Raw genomic sequence first — 21,806 nt, 5'->3', positions numbered from 1 at the left:
TTTGATTTTACGCCACAAATGAGTTGCACCAGAGTCAACTGATACCATGTTTGATTGGCAGCTTTCACGTCAGCAAACCAATAAATGAGCAAAACCAAACAGGTTAGGACTGAAATCACCCACAGTTTGCTGCTTCTTCTTTTCATCACCCAGCTCTGACAGGCCATAATGATGCTCGTTCTGGTTTTTACATGATGTCAGGGGCTAATGGCTACCTGCTGGAGGTAATTTACAGTACAAGTTTGGACTCGCGCTGGGGTAGAAATGTTGTCTTCGCCTCAGCTGATCTCCGTACAGCTCTGCACTTTGGTCAGTCTACCGTGGATTCCTTGGCCACTTGATGCTCAGCACTCTTAGTATTTTCTAAACTTCCTCTCTCACTCAATCCACTTATCTTTTTCACCCTTTCCTCCACTTTACTTGTCTTTCTTTCCTATGTGAGAGACATGACACAAAATATGACATCTGCCTTTTTAAAAAAAGGATACCTACAGTTATCAAATTACCCGTGGCACTCAAAACAAATCGTGGTATCAGTTGAAGGTCTCTTGAGGAAAACAGGATGACACTTTTACCACTAGATCTTTGAGAGAGATACTGAATGATTAATTAAAAGTGACGGTTAAATTATATTTTGCAATAGAAGTCTTCAATTAAACTGTCTCTCAGTTGTCAGACCAAGACAGAGAAGCTGTTCCTGGATCATTTTTCTGTCTCGTTAATTTACCTTCAGACTGTGTGGGGTAAAACTTAACCTACATTGTTGCCTAAAGGGTTTTTTTTTTTTTTTTTTTGCCATCACATCCTCTGGTTAAAACGGACCCAGACGACACCTGGAAGCTGTGACCTTTGAACCTTTAATAAGAGGAAGAGGAGAGCTTTAACTTGATTAGTCAGCTCAGGAGGGAGGCGGACAGACATGAAGAGAGAGAGAGAGAGAAAGGGCTGACACTGAAAGACCGGGATCCCAGAGTGCTCCAGTGGACAGCTAAGTGGATTTAACAGCATTTTAAAATCAATTATGAAAGTGGTGCCACAGTTAGAGAGATGTGATAGTGCCTCTGATTGCCTCCATGTTTAGAGAGCTAATGGTGCTTGATAGTGCGCTGTTAAGCCTCTGCGTTCTCTAGGCTTGCTGTACTGCGACACAACTGATGTTATGCTCTGAAATGTTATAATGAAATTTGTGTGAGCAAGGCAAAGTAAGCGTCGCATGACCCTCACCTAATTTAGTGGACAAAGAATTTATTTCTCATTGATTTACTCAGGTTGGGTGGCTTAATCTAGTTTCCCACAACGTTCCGTGCTCTGTCTCACTTCCCGTCTTTCCATTTCTACTTTCCCCTGTCCCAAGGGTGTCTTCACAAACTTGTTAAACACCAGATTGTGATTGTACACTACCAGCTGCTGATTGTATCATCAGAAACCTTGTCACAACAACAAGCCTGATGCCTTTTCTTCCTCCCTCTCTGCTTTCAATCTCATGTCCACATCTGCACTTCACTGATCAAGGTCTCTCTAGTATCTCTGTGATTAATTACCTTCTTTGGCAATAGTCTAGCTTGGCGATGAGCTAACAAGTGCGCTAATACCAGTCAGCCCTCAGGCACTAAAACAAGCCGGGCGTTCATTTGGGCTCATTTTGCATTGTCTGGCCTCCTCATCCGGGCTCGTTTAGTATTGTCTGGGAAGGAACAGTGCTTCTATTCTTCTCCACCCATCTCTCCCAGGGATCCTAAATGGGACATAGATATTCTAGCCGGGTCGGTTCTTGGCCTGGCACTCGATGCCCCTGAGTGCTCTGCTTAAGTACAGCCACTAAGGGCACTTGTGGAGGGCTTGTGAAAGTCCATTCAGCTTAAAGGTGAAGGTGGAGGAGAAGTTGATACAGCGGCGCAAGCTTCTGAACTCCCTCGTGTGCCGAGTCAAAGGTTCCAAACTGTGGCTTCACAGTGTGTGGAGGGTTTTTCTTACCCCCTGTTTATACCATACATTGTTTTGCATATTTCATTTGTCCATTCTCCTGGACATAAGAAAAATCGATTTTAACCAATAGTCCACTTAATGGCCTTAACCGTGATTGTGTAATGCACTGGGAGTACTGACAAATGCATTTGGTTGCCCAGCACTACTTGTGGCTTAATCAATCCAGTGTAGGCACTAACATGGTACTGCAGCCGCTGCTGCTGTGCTGCTTACATTTTGTTTTTGGAATGTAGCTGGTTCAGACAGATGTTGATGATGTTTAGACCAATAACAGCCCTCGTTCCGGTGAATGTAGGATCTATTTTTTACTATATTGCTTTTGTGTGTCTGAGCATGGCCTAGGACATAGTCCAAGTCTACAACAGGCTAGTCCTATAAAGCTAATTCCTCAGATGTGGTACAGTTGATATGGTTGATCTTAGGCAATGACATTTCTGTCTATATTAATGAATGGTTGTCAGTCAGGTGTAGAAAGAACTCTGTCAATCATTTATTTTATGGCTTGACTTGACGTGTTTCTTTCATCACATTTTGACATTACAAATTTACTACAGGAGTAAATTTGATCCTCTTGGTCTTGTACTTCTGAAGAAAAAATCTGTTTTTGTTACCAGATTCTTGAAATGACGAGTTCAGTGTCTTATTCCAGTTTGTTGTGCCATCGCTCCACCTGTTCGTTCAAAGGGCTGCTGGATTGGTTCAATCACTGATCCTGGTTCAGTCAGCGCATCTGCTTGTAATCCCACCTGTTCTCCGGCTGTAGTCGGGATGTTATCCTTCTGACAACTCAAGCACACACACACACACACACGCACCCAAAACCTCACCCACTCTTCTCCCCTCTTCCACCACTCACTCCTGAGAGTGAATGGAGTGTTTTGTGTGCCTGCCGCCACTGTTTCACAATAGTGTGGTCACTACAGTGAGAGGACGATGAGGAGTAAAAGAGAAGAAGAGGTGGAGGGAGAAATGAGGGGAGGTCTTTGGCTTGTTCTTCCCCCCTGAAGAGCTACAGGTGTTATTGGGAAATTAGACTGCAACAGCTGTGTCTTTATGTGCATGTGTGTGGAGGGGTGATGATATATGGTCACACATGCACACTCAATTTGCAGCTCTGCTGTCACAGTGACTACATTAGAAGACAAAAGTGTAAAATACAGTTTCTCTTTCTCACACACACACACTCCCTCCCACTCACACTGCATTATAAATAACATACACTACATCATTCTCTGCCTCTCTGTCCATAGCTTCCCTCCCTTTTCCCAGATTTCACCCCTATCTTTCAGCCCAGCGGTCTTCATGTCCGTCAAGTTTATCTCCACGTGTCTGTGTGAGTGTTCAGAGCTCAGCCCCCTCTGTCCTCAGCACTTTGATCAGACGGGCATACCTGAGAAAAATATGGCCAACAGCTTGTGAAAGGGGATGAGGGGAGTTTTTGCTGAGTGCTTCCAGATATGAGCGAACACACACACACACACACGAGCAGATGACAGCAGATAGAAGCTCCCAAGTGTTGAGTGTAAGCTGACAGAGGTTGTAGAGCAGAATTGTGGCTCTGTCTGATAGCGAGCTGTTCTTGGCTGTGATTGAACCTGTGCAACAACCTGATGTTTTGGCTTTATTATTCCTCCAGAAGTCATATTGTCAGTTTGCTAGAATTGCACCCGTGCCCCTTTGACGTGAAAAGTGTTGTTTTTAGACGTCAAAGGATGAAGTAAAATACAGCAGGAGTCTGGTCTCATACATTTCTTACTTAGAAAACATAAATCTCTCTGCAGTAGATCTGTTAACCTGCTGCTGCCCCAGGCATTCCTGTGGTTAATCATCTCCTCTTGGTTTAGCCTCTGTTTGCATTTGAAATCACCACTGCGTCATTGTTTGTTAAAGCTAAATAATTAAAACACTTAATGATGGGGATATGTGAAACCATATTGTGGTCTATTCAGACATATCTTTGTCTTTCTATGTGTTTTCCTGGACCTTTAGGCAAGAAGTGAAGCAAAACTTGTAAGAAAAAAAAAATGTAAATTTATCTGGTGCGACAATATAAAAGTAGGTTTGACTGCAACACCCACTACAGCAGAAGGCAGCCAGGGCAACGGAGTTTTTTTTTTTTAATTTCATAAAAACATTTCTGGCTTAATCCCCCAACTTAGCTGAGTGCAGTCGTGAGAGTCACTCCTTCTCATTCTCAGCTGTAGTTTCCTCTCTCCAGTCTCCGAAGATATTTCTCCCTCATTTCCTGCTCTTGCTGATCTCTTTCTGTTCCGTTCATCTTTTGTTTCGGCTTTATGTCCTTTGATTGATGGTGCTTTGATTGCGTTCACCTCAGTGTGATTTTTTTTTTTTTTGCGGGGTGATTTCCCTCTGCTTTCAGCGAACAGGATGTCTGTCAGCGTGTCTGCAGGCTGCTGTTATGTGATCTGATGTTGGCGTTGGCTGCCATGAGAGAGAAATGAAAAGAAAAAGAGTTGAGACTTGACATGATGTTGGACTCTGAACAGAACGGTTGGAATCACTATCAGGGGGCAATGCTTCCTTTGAGGACAACTAAGATGTTTTAATAGCGTATGGACACACAAAGAGCGACTGGAGAGATTAGAGGACAAGCAAAAAGATGAGAGAGATTTTGGGACTAAGCTCAGAGCAGTTGAAAGTTATTGTTTTGGGCAGCTTTTCCCATCACTGAGATGTTATAATGGTTATTGGAAAGACAGAAAAAAAGATTGGGAAGTGAAGGAGAGATGTTGCCAGCTCGCACTGCTCAAACAGTGTGTGTGTGTGTTTGATCACTTCTAAAACCAAGCTCAGTGTTTGTTTGCCCTTCCTGATAGGCCAGAGGTGTTCAGGTGTGTCCAATAAGGAGGAGCCGACAGTTGAATTTCTGCCCAGTGATTGGCTGGAAGCCACTCAGGTTACGGGGCTTTGTATTGATTCAAATATTTGAAACCTTTTCTTCTATAGTGGAGGTAGAGAGAGGGAGTTGGTGGGGGGGTTAAACTCAGAGGAAAAGAAGGAGAAAGTTTCCTGCTGCTTTCTGGGATTTAAAAGTACCTGATGGGAGTTTTTCATTGGCTGCTCTGCTGTAAAAGTTTAACAATGCTGTAAAAACTGTTGCGGGGTGAAAAAATGGCAGAGAAATATTTGTTTTTTTTTTTTGTTTTTTTACAATGCCCTGTCATTTAGGCTTCCTGCTTTCATAATGGCAGGCCTCCCTTGAGGTTGTAACATTTTAAGCTCTCAATTACAATTCTCTAAATGTCAGCAAGATGGAAATAACTTCATCAGGTGCTCATGACTGTGCGCTAATGAGGGAAAGAAGATTTTTGGGTTTTATGTAGATCCTCCTAATAGCGTTAAAAATAAAAAGAATGAGAATTTAAGATGGAAAGAAAAGATGGATGAAATGAAAGCTGGAGGCTGAGGTGAAGTGTGTCTCCCTGGTGGGCTTGACACCTCTCTGAAACCTGTAGGAGCTACAGATGTCTTGTCGGTTTGCTGTTGTTTTACTGACCCTCCCTGTCAGTAACTGACTAAACTGTTGTTGATTTTACTCGGTGGAGGTGGGGAGGGGGGGTCGGGGCGGGGTGACCACCAGAGTTGGCGTCAGCTGTATCTCTGCGTAACACATACACGTCTGGTCTAGAAAAACAAACTGTGACTGTTTTATTTTCAGAGATGTGGAAATTATTGTCATTCTGAAGGACATTTATTACATTCCATAATAATTTGGTGACAGTGTTTCTACAGCTAATTATTATGACCATATATCATATGATTGCCCTGTTTTGACTAAAGGTATATTAAAGTTTTGATATATGTAAAATCAACTTACATATCTTTATTTACAAATCAATTAATAATGATGAAACTTCATAGACTTTAGTCTGTTAAACCCTTGTGTGTCTGTTTGTGTACATCTTCTTTTAGTTGCCACACAGAATTCTTTTTTTTTCCACGGCGGCCGCCTGTGACACACCCTTTCCATGGTTCAGCCCATCCTCTACATGTGTGTGTGATCCCATGCTAGCAGCTGGTGGGCTCTATAAATAGTGTGGGTTGGGGGGTGCCTCTGGAAAGAGAAAGGAAACAAACATCTATCCTGTAAAAGTGTGTCAGAAACAAAATGTTAATTATTTTATTGATTCTTGGTGTCGGTCAGAAAGTCATCTTTCAGCAAGAAAGGTAACACAACCCTCTTGTTGCAGTATGTAGACGATCGTACATCACACGGCTTAGGCTATGATCGGCACCACATGACTGGATATCCAGTGCAATGTCAGTTGGGTTTTCTCAGCATCTCCCTTGTCTTTTTCTGCCTCATAAATTCTACTTGTGTAATGACTGTGTTGATCTCTTCCGTCATGCTCCGTCGTTTTTGGATTCAGTACTGATCTCCCCTGCAGTGCTCACTGCTCTTCTCGGTCTTTCACACCAATGTTTCCCCCACCATCCTGTGCCAATCACACTGCCCCAGCAAAGAGGCTAACAATTCTTAGAGCACTGGCTGTATCTGTGTGAAGTTTAAGAAGAAGACAGCTGGCTTGTGTGTAGAATAGATGATTAAGTCCCATGTCAGTCAGCCATACACTGAGCTTTGCTTTTAGGTTGTGTTTTTCTGTGTTTGGGTGTGTTTAGGTGAGAAAATCACAGGCCATTAAAGTTTTATTCTCCAAATCATAGCTGCATGCCATATTATGAGGCCATGCAGGGTGTGTGTATTTGTATGTATCTAAAGTATGAGCTGGTGAATCTCTGGCGGCAAGTGGGATACCACGGTATTCCCAGACACAGTGGGAGAGACAGGTGTGGAAAGCTGTAGAGAAATAAACACAGTAGCCAGCAGATACTCTGTCTGTTAGCAGCGTGTTGAATGAGGACCTCCATTCCAGCACATTACAGCAGCCGGACGCACCACAGCTGCTGCTTAATGTCACTGTCCTGCAGAGTGACTTGTTAATGTGTGTCTGAATTTGTATGAGCGCTTTTTGTCACTCTTGATACCACCCACCTGGATTTATGTCCCCTATAGCCACGATGAGGACTCACTGAACTAACTGACCCTCGTGTTGTTTGCCTTTGCAAGTTATTCCTCCTGATGCTGTTGGAGTTGACCTCCAGTCTGGTTAGCTGTTAGCATGAGGCTAGCCTGCTGAGCCGGCCTGTCCACACCCTGCTCTGATTGACAGTGCATCTGTGTTGGTGTGAGGAGGGTTTAAGGTCCTGAGAAATGACCTCATCTCCGTCTGAGAGTGACAGGGCACCTGTGGCCGAACCTCACCATGACTCTTTCACCCCTAAACCTACACACACAGATATACCACACACTCAAGTACTCGCTGTGGTACAGCAAAGCCGTGCAATCTGACCCATCTCCCTGTCCTGCTTCAACAGTATTATCCCCCCTGCCAGTTTCATCTGGCCTCACCACCTGTTGTCAGCTGTATTTCACCCAGCCCGTGCACTCTGCAGCCTATAGCCTTCTGTTTCCCCTCCATAGGCACTAGAGCTCACAGTTGTGCCAGAACTAGGTATGAGACCAGACCCAGCCCTCCCCAGGGGCAGAAATCCTAGACTGATCCAATTACTCCCAGCCGGGGCTTGAATCAGACCGAATCTGCACAGGCTGGCAACTACTTAATTCAATCTAGTGGCAAAAGTGTTACACAGTAAACAAGTCAAGCTGTTAAGCTGCAGAGTAGAGAGTGCAGAGAGGGTACAGGAGATAAGAGGAGAGAGGGCAGAGATGATAAGTTTGGGTCTAACTAATGTGAGTTCAAGCTGTGCACAGCAGATATTTAGCATACATTGAATATTCAGGCTTAAAGCTGAAAAACGTTAGAATTTAAGGTAACATTAGCGTCTCTTGTTGTACCATTAGACAGACAGTAAATCCAGGCAATGTGACGGTCACATCTCTTCATGTCTCACTGTAACCTTAGAAACACCTTGTGTGTGTTGTGATTGGCTAAATTTGACCTTCTGCTTTTCTGCTATGCACAGTATTTCTTAGAAAGCACTCACCTCACTGAAACCTGGTCTCATGTCTAAGAACACAGGGCCTGGTTTGGGTCCTTTGATATTTGTCTGCACATTTTTCTACCTTTTACATCAGTCTATACTGTTAAGTTTACTATTTGAAAGCTGTTAAATCTCTTTGTTGCTCTTTGGGAAGGAAAAGTGTGTAACAGCCAGATATCTGCTCTCTCTTCCTTTCAGATGGGATCCATTCTGTTGTGGCCCTCTGCACGCTGCGTGTCACCATCATCACAGATGACATGCTAACCAACAGCATCACGGTGCGTCTGGAGAACATGTCTCAGGAGCGCTTCCTCTCTCCCCTGCTCAGCCTCTTCCTCGAAGGTGTAGCGGCTGTGCTCTCCACCAAACGGGAAGCTGTGTTTGTGTTCAACATCCAAAACGACACTGACGTGCAGGGCTCCATCCTCAACGTAACCTTTTCGGCGATGCATCCCGGAGGCGCCCCGGGTAAAGGGACGTTCTTCCCCTCCGAGGAGCTGCAGGAGCAGATCTACCTCAACAGGACTCTGCTGAGGCTGATATCCTCTCAGGAGGTTTGGACACACAAGTGCACATATGCACATTCACATGAGCACAAAATAATAAGCTTCTTCAAAAACTGAGCTAGCAATTTAAGAAATCTCAGATGCTTTAATGTGCCTTAAATCTCTTCTTCTCTCCAGGTGTTGCCGTTTGATGACAACATCTGCCTTCGCGAGCCCTGCGAAAACTACATGAAGTGTGTATCGGTCCTGAAGTTCGACAGCTCCCCTCCCTTCATCGCCTCCGACACGGTTCTGTTTCGGCCCATCCACCCCATCAACGGGCTGCGCTGCCGCTGTCCGGTCGGCTTCACCGGGGACTACTGCGAGACCGAGATCGACCTGTGCTACTCAGGGCCGTGCAAGAACAACGGCAGGTGCCGCAGCCGAGAGGGAGGATACACCTGTGAGTGCCTGGAAGACTTCACGGGTATGTAGACAAAAAAAAAAAACTTTAAATGTGATGATTCAACTTGTGTTGAACAAATATGAATTCTTATTTTCCTGCAAGAAAAAACCCATGTCTTTTTTTTTGTCTAAACTACACTATACTGTTGTGCTTAATACAAATTATATGTTGCAGTAGTACGTGTGTATTGAAGCAACCACAGAAGATATTTTTCTCCAAAGAAAACTCAGAAAGTCCATTATAAGTATGTGCAAGGTTTCCTATTGTGTCAGACAATGGCTTTAATGACTTGTACAAAACTGCCAAACCGCACTGACAGGTTGTAAAAGCTCTCACCACCTATTGTTGTAGCTTGAGGTCGACCCCAGTGCAGGAAGGGAAAACATGCTTTGTAATACTGTAGGTATATCCACCTGCACACACACTTACACACACACACACGTACGCTCATACAGCACAGTAGATTTATTGCTGTATAGTGGTGTACGGAATGCTGGCTATGCTAGTCAAACCAGATCCGTCTCAAATATCACTTCACCCATTACCCAAAACCACATTAGCTTTCAAAAGTGTCTTACAACTCTCAGAATAATCTTAATGCAGTGAAATATAACTATAACTTAAAGCAGCTCTAATCAGTATTTATGTATTAACAGTGGAAAAAAGACTATATGTAATGTGAAATTACAACTAGTTTCTCTTTCTCTTCCTGGAAGCTGTGATTTAAAGTGACTCTGCATGACTTTCACATGGTAAATGAGCTATGGGAAGATTCGGAAGCTTTCATCATTCCCATTGAAATCACCTCTCCGAAATATTTCCCGATGTCAGTGATCTTCCTCCCATAACTTTCCCCGTGTACATCTGATACCTGACTGACTGTCTCCGCTCCTCTGTCTCTCCCTAATAGAGCCCAGAGGGCCTCTGACAGCCTTCATCCCTCTTCTGCCTCTGTCTCACCCAACACTCTACCTCTCCGCTCCTTCTCTTCCTCTATCTTATCTGATATAATTACCTGATTATAGGCTGCCTTTGTCACTCAGTGGCCCTCTCTCGCCTTCTTCTCCTGCTCCCCGTGTCCATCTTCTCCGCTCAACCATCATATTTTCCTTACCTACATCTCGGTGTCCCCGCTTTGAAGGTCACAGTTCAACTCCAGATAGTCAGGGCCCATCAGGGGCCATTATAGGGCTGATGACAGCGGGGGCCTGCTCTGTCCTCCTTGGGTTTCCTACATTACAGGGAAATAGATCCTTATAATTCCCCCTCGGAAAAAAGGATTATGCTGAGGAGAGAAGGGCCATTAGCTGGTTCCAGGCGGTGGTGTTGGGGGTCTCAGTGTGTCCTAGGTGGAGAGATCTTGTCTGGACAGCAAGTTGACACACAACACTGCATGGGACATGGAGGCACCTCTTACAAATAATATTACAGTCATAAAGAGGTCTCCTGGTGTATTAGTGGAGGAATTTAAATGAGCAGGGCCAGGAAACCGGGCCCAACTCACCGAATTAGGACAAAGCTAGATCCACATGGTCACTTAGGAGGAATTTCCCACTGCAGTAAGTAAGTGAATTAGATAATGTAATATAAACTATTTGATATCAGCATGCAGCCTTTAAGTTGACCAGAGACAGACAGACTCATGGGTAGTTAAAGCAGATATAGAAGCGGTTCAGGAAAAGGGGGTGCACAGTAAGGGAAGTTCAACATGCAGTCTGAAATAACTGTAGGAATTGTAGGAATGCAGTGTATTAATTCAGCAGTAGATGTTTTCTATAACTTCATAAAACCCAAGCTGGAGTGACGCTAAGAAGGATTTAGCTGATCAGCACGAATTCAGCCGTGGATTGGACTTAATGGAGGAATGTCTCATCTCTGCCTTTAGCTTCACTACTCTACTTTCTGTCTCTCGTTCTTTCTTTCCACTCTCCTTACTCCTCTTTATCTCTCGCCCTCTCTCTTCTCTCCAAATATGGCCAAATAACGTTGTGGCTAAGACCTGTGCTTCCTAGAAAAGGCCCATAAAACAGGGCTTTGTATCTGTTGCTAATGTTTAAATACAGATAGACGTTTCTTGACCTCATGTTTTAAAAGCTGCCTTGACGACATAACACCAGTGCTGTTTCTACCCTGCAGAGTCAATAGGAGAAGGTGCTACTTATTATTTTAAGTCTGCTTGATTGAGAATCAAAGGCATCTTGTTAAAACAACTGAATTCCAATCAGCTCATATGAAGTCCGTGGACAGCATGCTTCACAGAAAGATTAAAATGATGATGATAAACTGATGAGGTGATATGACAGGTAATTTATCATTCGCATAGCGTCGCAATTACAACACACAACTCATAACATGCTGTACATACAACAGGGAAAGTGTTCAAACCAAGGCAGGTGTCACCGCCAGTCAAAAGAATTTAGTTTGGGGTGGTGCTATCGTAAACACAACAACTTGCAACAGAGCTCCGAAACTGTGTTCAAGTGATCCCTGCTCTATTTATTTCACAGGTGAACACTGTGAGCTGAATGCATCATCGGGCCGTTGTGTGCCCGGCGTGTGCAAGAACGGCGGCACGTGTGTCAACAGGCTGGCAGGCGGTTTCATGTGCCAGTGTCCGCCAGGGGAGTACGAGAAGCCCTACTGTGAGATGACCACCCGCAGCTTCCCCGGGCAGTCCTTCATCACCTTCAGAGGCCTGCGGCAAAGGTTCCACTTCACCGTGTCCTTCGCGTATGTACTTTCAAAGCTTCCTTCCTTTTTTTTTTTGGTTCCTTTCTTCCCGACTTCTTTCTTTTATTACTTGCCACTATCTGCCAAACACTCCATTTCAAATAACTATGTTTGGATGAAGTTCAGGTCAAGATAAAGGTAACTGACTTACTCCTGTCAAGCTTCCCTTTCTTACATGGCACATACAGTTTACAGTGATGGAAGTGGTAGATTTACTACTCAAAATGTTTAATAATTTTTGAAACAGATCGTTGATTTCAAACAGAGTTGGAGATCCGTCTTCAAAGCTTTTTAAAAGGCGAATGTGGCCTTTAAATATTAGAATAGCTCAACCACTGCCTCTAAATTCAATAATAATAATAGATTTCCTTTTGAAGAGTATTGTAAAGATGTATGAAGTTTTGGATTTACAAAATGCAAATCCAGATATTAATAGGTTTTTTCTTTCCCACCTGGAATTGCTACACCACTCACAGGTCTGTGGCAAATGTGTTTAGCAAATGGTAATTTAGGGAGTGTGAGGAGCTACACAAATAAACACAGTTCAGTGAGCTAAAGTGTGTCAACTGGGACATGCAGAGACATGTACACACTTTTCCATTGTGTCTCAGTTCCCTCCTCTCAATATGAGCGTGCATATACACACATATGAGCAAACAAGACGCACACTCTGCTCGAATATGCGACTTTATGAGATGTGCTCGTGTTCTCACATTCTCAAACAAACCGAAACTGCTGGAGGAAAATAAGCCTGGTTCAGCAAGTGCACACTCTCATACAGTAAATATTACGAAGAGAAACACTTTTATCGCTGGTTTCGTTGGCAGTAATAGGTAAAGTTTGATAGCGCGAGTTCATCGGCGGCATGACGGTGAGAAAGGTTTGCAGTGCGGTGAAAACAGGAAAGGCTGTGTGATGAGTTTCCCTTATCAGTGTTTGGCTACAGCCATCCTGACTTCCTGCCCTCCTAGCCTCACTGGCATCTGCCGGCTGACTCCTCTGCCCTCACCTTACACTCCAAACACACACACACATAACAGCCACACATGAGAACCTTGTACCCTCGTAGAACAAACACATGAAGAGGTACTTAGTCTGTTACCAGGTCCATCTCCCTGTCTCACATGTGGATACACTCGAGCATCGTCTGAGGCAGGGGAAGTGTTTCCTCTTTGCAGTCCACCGGCTTTACACTTCCTGCCTTTCCTTTCCAAGTGACTTTTCCTCAAGCTCTCCTCCGTCCTTTCATCATAAAGCTATCTGCAAGGCCTTCAACCGTTCAGTCCCGGTCTGTTTGAGTTGGATAGGTACTTAGAAATGTAACAGGAAACATGCTAGAGCAGAGAAAAACAGCTGGAATTCACTCAACCTTTTCCTGTGACTCACATCTGAACATTAATTATTTTAAGTCTTACTTTGGAAATAGATATTTTATCCAGCAAAAAAAAAAACAAAAAAAAAACCCTAATTTTGTGTGGTTTTTTTCTGTGGCATGTAATTGACTTACTTGTTTGCCATCAACGTTTTTGAGGTTGATTGCACCATTGCTTTTCATGCTGTTCCTCCAACTATCAAAATAAAAAACATAAAAAATAAATAAATAAATCCCATGTGTCTCTGCAGGTTTGCCACCAGAGAAAGAAACGCCCTGCTACTCTACAATGGCAGATTTAATGAGAAGCATGATTTCATCGCCCTGGAGATCATTGACGAACAGATTCAGCTCACCTTCTCTGGAGGTTAGGCCTCATTGTGTGTGTGTGTGTGTGTTTGTCTGCCAGTGTTTGTGTGGTCACCACTTACAGTAATTGTTATTAATATCAGCTGTAGAGTAAATAGATTAATTCAGACACTTTATCTATAGTGACTTTCACAAAGAGCTGGCTAAACAATTCTTATCAGCATGCACTTTCTTTTGTGTGTGTATCCAAATGTTAAGAGTTTGAACATGTTCTTTCGTGTGTGTGTGTGTGTGTGTTTCTGTGTATGTAGGTAAGACGGATGGGTGTGTGTTACTATTTTCAAAGCAGCTGCTTCCTCAGAGTGGGAGCTGCCAGACTGATTATTGATGGCACAGACACTTTAACACTTAACTGGCCAAAAAACACACCAAGGCACACACCTACACACACACACACACACACACACACACACACACACGGACACACACACGGACACACACTAAAGTCCATGATCAGCAGAACCCTTTTTCACATGCTTTCAAAATGTTTTTTAAGCATGTGTGCAATTACAAATAAGCACACACACACACACACACACACCTACTCACACACATAAAGCTCAAGCGCAGTCAAAAACACACCCGCAGTCACTGTTACAACTGGTAACTGTTGGATTGCAGATCAAACACAGATTCCTTGGACTGGTGACTGGTTGCTTTCAGAGTCAGAGTTTCTACTTTCCCATGGTCCCACACGGGGAGGAATCCAGTTCAATATGATTATGTTGGGTGAAGCCTGTTTGGGAACCGAGCCAAGTCATTGTGCCCTGCTTCAGATCTGAAATATGACTAACTAATGCTACATGCATGAATCATCAAATTAAATCCCTCGGCCTCTTTCTGTTCTGTGTTTCTCACGTGCACTGACAGAAAACAGATCCTTTATTAACTCTCTCTCATACACTCACATGCTAAGAGTCCCGCTCCTTTCTTGTCAGTGTTGCTGTACGGTTTACTGATTTGCAGAGCAGTGGATTCCTGTCCACGCTGCTCCTGCCTTTGACAAACAGAGTAAACCCCCAGTTAATGTGGTGCCATTGTGCTCCACAATCTTCTCACTGAGAGCCATTGATACTGGCTTTCCCAACAGTTGATTTATGACCATGGTGTGTGTGTGTATCAGTCTCTGTACTTCACGTTGGGATACAGAATTGTCCTTTAATGGTAACTTATCACTAACCTGTGGAATATGTTGAGTGAAGCAGAAATTCCTCGTCTCATTTGCTTGCGTTAAAGCAACATTATTTATCTTTTGAAAGGTGATACAAAAACACAATCTTCCTCTTATAAATGTAAAGTTGTTCACTTTTGTTGTGTTCTTTTCTTTCCTCTTCCTTCCTCTCATCTTTCTTCTCACCCCATTCTCCTTCATGAACTTTATAATTTCCCATCATGTCTCTCTCCCGTTTCCCTCACTCCATTCCTCTCTTCTACCCTCCCTACTGCTTCTTTTCTTCCCTTGTCACTGTTCCTGTTTTTCACTCCTGCATGTCAAACCTTTGTCCCTTCACTCTCTTTCTCTTTCTTTTCTCCTTCCCAGGTGAGACAAAGACCACGGTGTCCCCCTACGTCCTAGGCGGGGTCAGTGACGGCCAGTGGCACTCTGTCCAGCTCCATTACTACAACAAGGTAAGAGACTTGATCAACCGGCCGACCGCAGCTGCTCCTGCTTCAGTAGACTTCTTAAACGTCCCTTTCAGCACTTGGGAAAATGAGGGGATAAAAATGAGCCCACTGCTGCAAATATTACATTTTTCCATAAAGTGTGCAGCACGTATTGAAGGTCAAGATCAGAATCGGCCGGTGTGAAGGTTGAGCAAACTCAGCAGAGATAATGCAAGAGTGAAGCGGATGATATGTGGCTTTCTTTTGAGCCTACCAAGCCTTTGATCTTGACTGCTGATTTGGGAGATTATCTTAACAGCCCAGGTTTGACCAGTGACGTTAACTCTGACACTGGTTCACCTCTCTGCTTTACTGAAAGAAGCCGCGGAGGCCGGGCTTCCAAGGATCAAAAGTTCATCAACTGCATTTTTCCACCAGACAGCTATAGTGCACATGTGTTTCTGAATCAGTGGGAGGTTGTCTTCATATGCAACCTATGGACACTTTCCTAATATTACAATCTCAGTTTAATCTTAATCACCGGCAAAAGGATTTCTATTTTACCGCAAGACATCTTTGTTTGTTTCGCTTAGAGCGTTTTTCAAGACCTTCCCACGATAGTCTTCTTTCCTCTTTCTTAAGTCCAATCTCTGTAAAGAGACAGCGATTATTTCACAGCCTAGCTCATGTAACCACTTCAGTTGTTATATCGTATTAGAAGGTCTTAGATTGCAGTCAATTGCTGATATTATTTTCCAACAAACTTCCAGAGCCTGCGGGCTCTTATAACATTAAACCAGAGAGGAAATAAGATAACACAGGCCCTCTGAACATGCACATCCTATAGTTTTGTGTCTGATTATTAATTGTATAATTGGTTAGAATTTACAGCCGTAAGTTTTTCAGTGTCTGCAGTAATAGAAATGGTAATATTATGTATGCAAACAATTTTTTTTACTGATATAAAGTTGAATGAATTGATTATTTAATTTGCCATCTTTCCTCACTGCAGCTAACAGTGTTGCCTTATCTCTAGCTAGCCTTATCTCACAGCCTTTCAAAGTACATATACTAACTGGTATGCATGTGCTGTCCTATGCTGTCACAAAAGACATCAATCCCTCTTTTTTTTCCTTCTCTTCGGGGCTCTTCCTTCATGTGTCCGGCGCTGGAAGCTGTAGCGTCACTGGCTTGACCCAAGACATCCAGCGTCGTATTTCAGCAGCAGAGCCTGTGTTTTGCAACTTGTTAGAAAGAGTACCCTGCTTGTTGGGCTAACACTAGCCTTCAATGCACACCATCTCACATTTCACACGCTGTTCACCTCTTTCTTGTGTGTACCAGCTATAGAGCCCATAGCATACTCAGTAGCCTTGACAGGGAAGCATTCAAAGGTGATGAATTAGGCAACCATACTGTAGCATGTTAGCTGCAGGGTCACATCTGTATCTTTTGTTTGAGGTGTGTTAAGGCTGTATGTCCCTCTCTGTGATGCTTGAGACAATAGCTTAAACCTTGCAGAGCTTTGGTAACATTGCTGCCATGCTCTTGACTACCACAGGTATTATTTGCAGGATACAGTCTGTTAGCGCTGAAGATCTCTTTGTTTTGTTTGTCTCTTAGGTTGTCTAGTGTTTGCAGCGATGTCTCCATGGAAACGAGAGCTTAATATTTCTCCCTTCGTTCCTGTTCTGTTCAATTTGCTTTTCTTATTTATTTAGCTGTACTGATCCTGTAGGCTTCCTTTGTTTTGTTCCTTTGACGTGCAGACACAAGTTGAACGTGCACAAACACACTAATGTATTACACCAGTACTGAGTGTATCCTGTGTGTTAAATAGGGGGTGTGTGCGTTCCACCAACGTCAGTCTTAGTTCAGATCAGTGATTTGCAAAGCTGGTGACACATTCCGTTAAATTAGCCCGAGGCCGACTGTAGCGCCGACACAGGGTCAGCTTTTCTTCATGTTTTGAATGGTCAGAAGTCGGATTGATTGATGGTAATTTAATCCTACATCAGTTGCTGCAGGGATTAGTGGAAATGTATATGGCAGAAAGCAGTAATGTTCTCACAATAGATTAGACGTGTTGACATATGAATGTATGGACGTGAATGAAGGCGCACATATGTTTGCCGCACATGAAAGAGCACTCGCTCTCAGATTCACATGCACATTTGTCTGTAGGTAGCATTACTTGCATAGCACAGAGAGATTTGAGAGAAGATCAGAGCCCAATTCTTAAACCGTGATGTAATCCAGACTCATGTCACGCAAACACACAAACGCACACATACACACACTCACCAAGATAAATAGTGTTCCCTCTCTGTTATCTGTTGGGATCTTTTTAGGGGTTTCAGCCATCATAATCAGTAGCCAGTTGCACATAGTAAACTCTGCTGTTTGCTAAGGGGAGATTTCTACATTTACATTTCTAAATTAAAAAAACAGTTGCACCACACAAACAAGTATTTATTTGGAGATTAGTTGTTACTTAATATTTACATCCTGTAACTACTATACAGCCATCTGAGAGTGAGTAAAGAGTAAAAGGTGTTATGGAATATGGGTCCATACTAAGCCCATAATATTAGCCTAATCAAATTTAACTCAGTAATATGGGAAGTGTTAACTAAGAGGAGATTCACACATGTCTAAATAAAAACAGGGAGTTTAAAGAGGCACTGTGGAATATGAACTGGGAAGATTATAAGTGACATTTAACAAAAGTAACACAATATATCTTAAGTTACAAAGCATCATTCCAAGAATGTTAGACCAGCGTAATCTATATATTTCCCACTCACTCTAAACTACATGAGTCTTTTTTTCTTACCTAGGACATTTTTAAATATTGCAACCTGCTTCAGTAAACCACTAGTTTGCAGCCAGCTTGTAGTTACTAAAAATACACCAACTAAACAATAGATTTACGAATAGCTGGTGCTCCTTAATCCAGGGTTGTTCATCCAACTTGAGCCCCACTTGTTTTTTAACGGTCCAAACAGAGCACTTACACAATACACACACACACACACACACACACACACACATTCACAGATGGTGATTTATTGGGTCAGATGATGAGGCAGTTGAAGTTGTGCAGGGTTGTACGGGTGCCCCCTTTTAAATCCGCTGCTACTCTCTTCAGAAGAACCAGGGTGACTCTTCTAAAAAAAAAAAAAAAAAAAAAACAGAGGTCAAAGGTCAGGGGGAGGGTCGGCATGACAACAGACATGGACTTGCCATTGTTGCAATGATCTGGGTCAGTTGGAAAGCTGTGGGTGCGTGTGTTTGCATCTGTGGGGGGCAGACAAACAGAGAGCTGCTCATGAGTGTGTGTGTGTGTGTGTGTGCGTGTGTGTTTTTGAATGTGTGCAAATGTCCGTACCACTATTAGAGATGTTACACAAAAGAAGTGGAAGGGTGAAGACATTTTTTAAATTCCTTAGTGCAAACTCCCAAGGACAGTTGACTGTGTCATCAAGGCAAATCCAAACAGGAAACACATGCGCGCACACACTCAGACACACAACACAGATAAAGTGCATAGATACTTGGAGCTGCAGGAGGTTGTGTCCTGGGTTTTGATGTGTGTTAATCACAGGATATGATGTCTCTGGTTGCAGGAAATGATGTTATTTAGCTGGACACTGGGCAGGATGTCAGTTGTATCATGACTGTGTCTGCCAGGCCACCTGCAAGATTTACATCAGGATAAAACAGACCAGGAATTCTTGATTTATCTTGTTGCTATTGAATTTTACCACAACCACATAGTCTCGCCATAGTTGTTCCAGTTCTGAAAATTACTATTTTACAACAGAGGTTTTGTTCTGAAAGAAACACTCTAAATAAACAATAAAGTTTATACTTGACCCTGGAAACAATAGAAACCCTGCCCACCGATGAAGAAAACTCTTTTACTTTGTTGTGATTTGATGATAAGTAATCATACAGTCATTGCAACAATCCTGCAGTTCCAGGCAGAGTTACATAGATTGAAACTGGTTAGATTTCACATGGGAAACGTGAAAACGAGAAGCAAGGAGGAATTTGCAGGAATCTTAATTATAATTGCGATCATGTTTCACCAGCTATCCTCCAAACAGGAATAAAGTATGAAAAAAATGCTTATGAGTGAATCACCAATTAACTGTGCAAAGCTAAAAATAAACTGTAATAAACCTCCGTGTGATCCATCCGCATGCTTTCAAATTCAGCGAAGCAGATCAGCACTGCCGACGTGGCGGGCCTGTGTGTTGGCAGTATTTTTATAATGCCGCTTTACGCTGCACACAGGCTTGATATCAGACATGTTAATAGTGTTACACTGGCTAATATGGGCTGTGATATTTACAGCCAGGGTGTGTAGACAGCATTCCCAGACAGGTTTAGTTGGCTCTTATCACCAGCGAGTACCAAAAGTTCACTCTCTCTGCCTCCATCGCTCTCACTCTGGTGCTGTTTACACGACAGGGCTTTAATCATCAGAGTGCAAGTGCAAATTACTTCACAGCAGAGCCTGAAATGCTTTTTAAATATTCTGTGGGTATATTTTTGCATTCCACCTCTGCTGGGCTGGAACACTTGATGTAATTCAGCCACTCAGCTGTATTTAGAAACCTGTTGTGTTAGCTCTGAGGAGGACAGGTCTTCCCGTAACATTTTCATTACTTTTGTGTCAGTGAAAATATTAAAAACTTGACTTTGACACCAAGATGATACTAGGATACTAGGGTACCACTGCCTTAAATATCCATTCTGTTTGTGTGCTGCAGCTAGTTCAGCTTAGACCCCTAAACACCCACTGCTACTTATTATGGAGTTGACTATATCTACTAACAACTTGACTATTAATACACATATAAAGTTTTCTAGGATTTACGATGCTTTTAGACTGCCAGAGTGACTTTAAGATATAATTTTAAAGTTGCTATAATCAGTATTTTTGCATTAACAATAGACCAAATGACAGCTTGTAATGTAAAAAGAGTTGTTTGTAGTGACAAACCCACAGATGATTATCTCTGCTCTCTGCGGTAACGACAGCTCTGCACATTTATAGCATCTCAGCATCTTTTAGCTCATTGTTTTGGTTTTGCAGCCCACGACTTTAATGTTTTGATTCACTCTAACAGCTGTTGTCAGCCCGGAAAAGAAAAAAAAAAACATCTTTATTAAAAAATGTAGCTTTGTCTCACTGGTCTTCATCAGAGGAGTGACTTTGAACAGTGATCTCAGCCTGTGCTATAAAATAAATAGCTGCTGCCGCCTTCTTCCATGTGTGTCTGTCTCCTTGTCTCTTTGTTGATGTTTCAGGATTTATTGTGCTTCCAGGACGAGCTGATATGCACTCAGACACACACACATACACGCACACAGAGTTTTTTTACACATGCAAAGTGGATAATTACTCTTGAAATAAGCTGCAGAGAACCTGTGAGCCGTTTCATCTGTCATCTGTCTCCTTGTGTTGTAGTTTTAATGCAAATAGTTAAGGCCATGTGTCTTTCCTGGGTGGCTGTAATGACTTAGAGGGACGGACTCATGCCTTATTAGGTATTTGATTGTGTCATGGTGACACACACACGCTTCATCAGCTGTGCACAGGGATGAACACCATGCCTATGTGTGTGTGTTAACACGTGTTCCTGCACAGATACCGGTGCAGGTTTGTGTATTTTCTCTGCTAAGTGCTTTTTAAAAAGGTTAAGTAGTTATTTTTTGAGGTGAAGCCCCAGACTCCACATTCCGCCGCAGGGTGTGTTTTTAGAGGAAGAGGCCATGTTATCCTTTGTCCTCCTTGACGTACGTATCCACAGACCTCAAACAGTTAAGGTTATCATCACACATAAACACACACTAAAGACCAGCGACTACTCTTTTACTACTTATAAAGCACCTCAGAAGTGGTAAAATAATCGTAACACATTATTAATACTGTAAACATGCTCTAAATCCATGGTTTGTGTCTGTGTGGAGAAACTTTCACACGCTTGTGCCAAAAGGAATATTCCCTGTGTTTTTCCTGCTGTAAATTTCACCTGCGCTTCACATAGCATGTTATTTCACAGCGTGATATAAATCTGCCACAGACAACTTTGTCCAAAGGCAGCAGCGCATGAGTTGTAGCCTATTGTGTGAGGTGGTGGGGGAGGTGTTTTTAAAGTGGGCACAAAGGAATTATGTTTTGCTATGGATGTCGGTATTGTTGGCAAACTGGGTGGTAGCTGGTCCAACCACAGACTCTCCAGCATGCATGCCTCTGTAGACACAAGTACAGTGCATGTGTACACAGCAGTATTTGTCTTAATATTTCTGTTGTCATGCTGTGCATTGATTGGTGCAAACACTGGAGAAACACACTTCAATTCACATATAGATAGAAATCCCCAAATATGCAATGAGCACCACATTTTCTGTGCTCGAAAATTACGCAAATTAAGTAAAATGTGATGAGACTTTCACATAAATACGCACAAACATCCAACTCACACACACACACAGTGACGGGGCTTGGTTGTGGGCTGCCGGTCTAATGCGGTGTCTCTCTCTCACGGTGTCTCTCTCCCAGGACGGGGGGAGTCTGGTGGACTCCAGTGGGGTTCTGCGGCTCCCGCTCTATACTGCCTGGCTGGAGCTCAATCAGAAGGAGGTAACCTCTGACCTCTAGCCTAGTCCCCACTGGTGCCTGTTTTTTCTTTGGTCTCATTTAGGCCCTGCTCTGCTTCTAGTACAGTCTGCTGGACTAACTCTGCTGTACATG

General features: G+C 43.0%; 1 protein-coding gene across 6 annotated transcripts in view; it reads left to right on the top strand.

Moving 5' to 3' along the window:
* Positions 1 to 21,806, top strand: part of celsr1a (cadherin EGF LAG seven-pass G-type receptor 1a) — a 77,066-nt gene that overhangs the window by 23,888 nt on the left and 31,372 nt on the right. For 4 of the 6 annotated variants that reach the window (XM_041030115.1, XM_041030117.1, XM_041030116.1 and 1 more), the window contains exons 2-7: positions 8,209 to 8,564; positions 8,694 to 8,982; positions 11,469 to 11,691; positions 13,315 to 13,430; positions 14,973 to 15,061; positions 21,615 to 21,695. In XM_041030115.1, the coding sequence (XP_040886049.1) occupies positions 8,209 to 8,564; positions 8,694 to 8,982; positions 11,469 to 11,691; positions 13,315 to 13,430; positions 14,973 to 15,061; positions 21,615 to 21,695 (1,154 nt within the window). The remainder of the gene's footprint in view (positions 1 to 8,208; positions 8,565 to 8,693; positions 8,983 to 11,468; positions 11,692 to 13,314; positions 13,431 to 14,972; positions 15,062 to 21,614; positions 21,696 to 21,806) is intronic. The other 2 variants (XM_041030119.1, XM_041030118.1) reach the window with 1 other exon arrangement.

Source organism: Toxotes jaculatrix, chromosome 22, assembly GCF_017976425.1.
Source record: "Toxotes jaculatrix isolate fToxJac2 chromosome 22, fToxJac2.pri, whole genome shotgun sequence".
Classification (NCBI taxonomy): Eukaryota; Metazoa; Chordata; class Actinopteri; family Toxotidae; genus Toxotes; species Toxotes jaculatrix.
The sequence above is the reverse complement of the archived record's forward strand: the minus strand, read 5'-3'. Positions and strand labels throughout refer to the sequence as shown.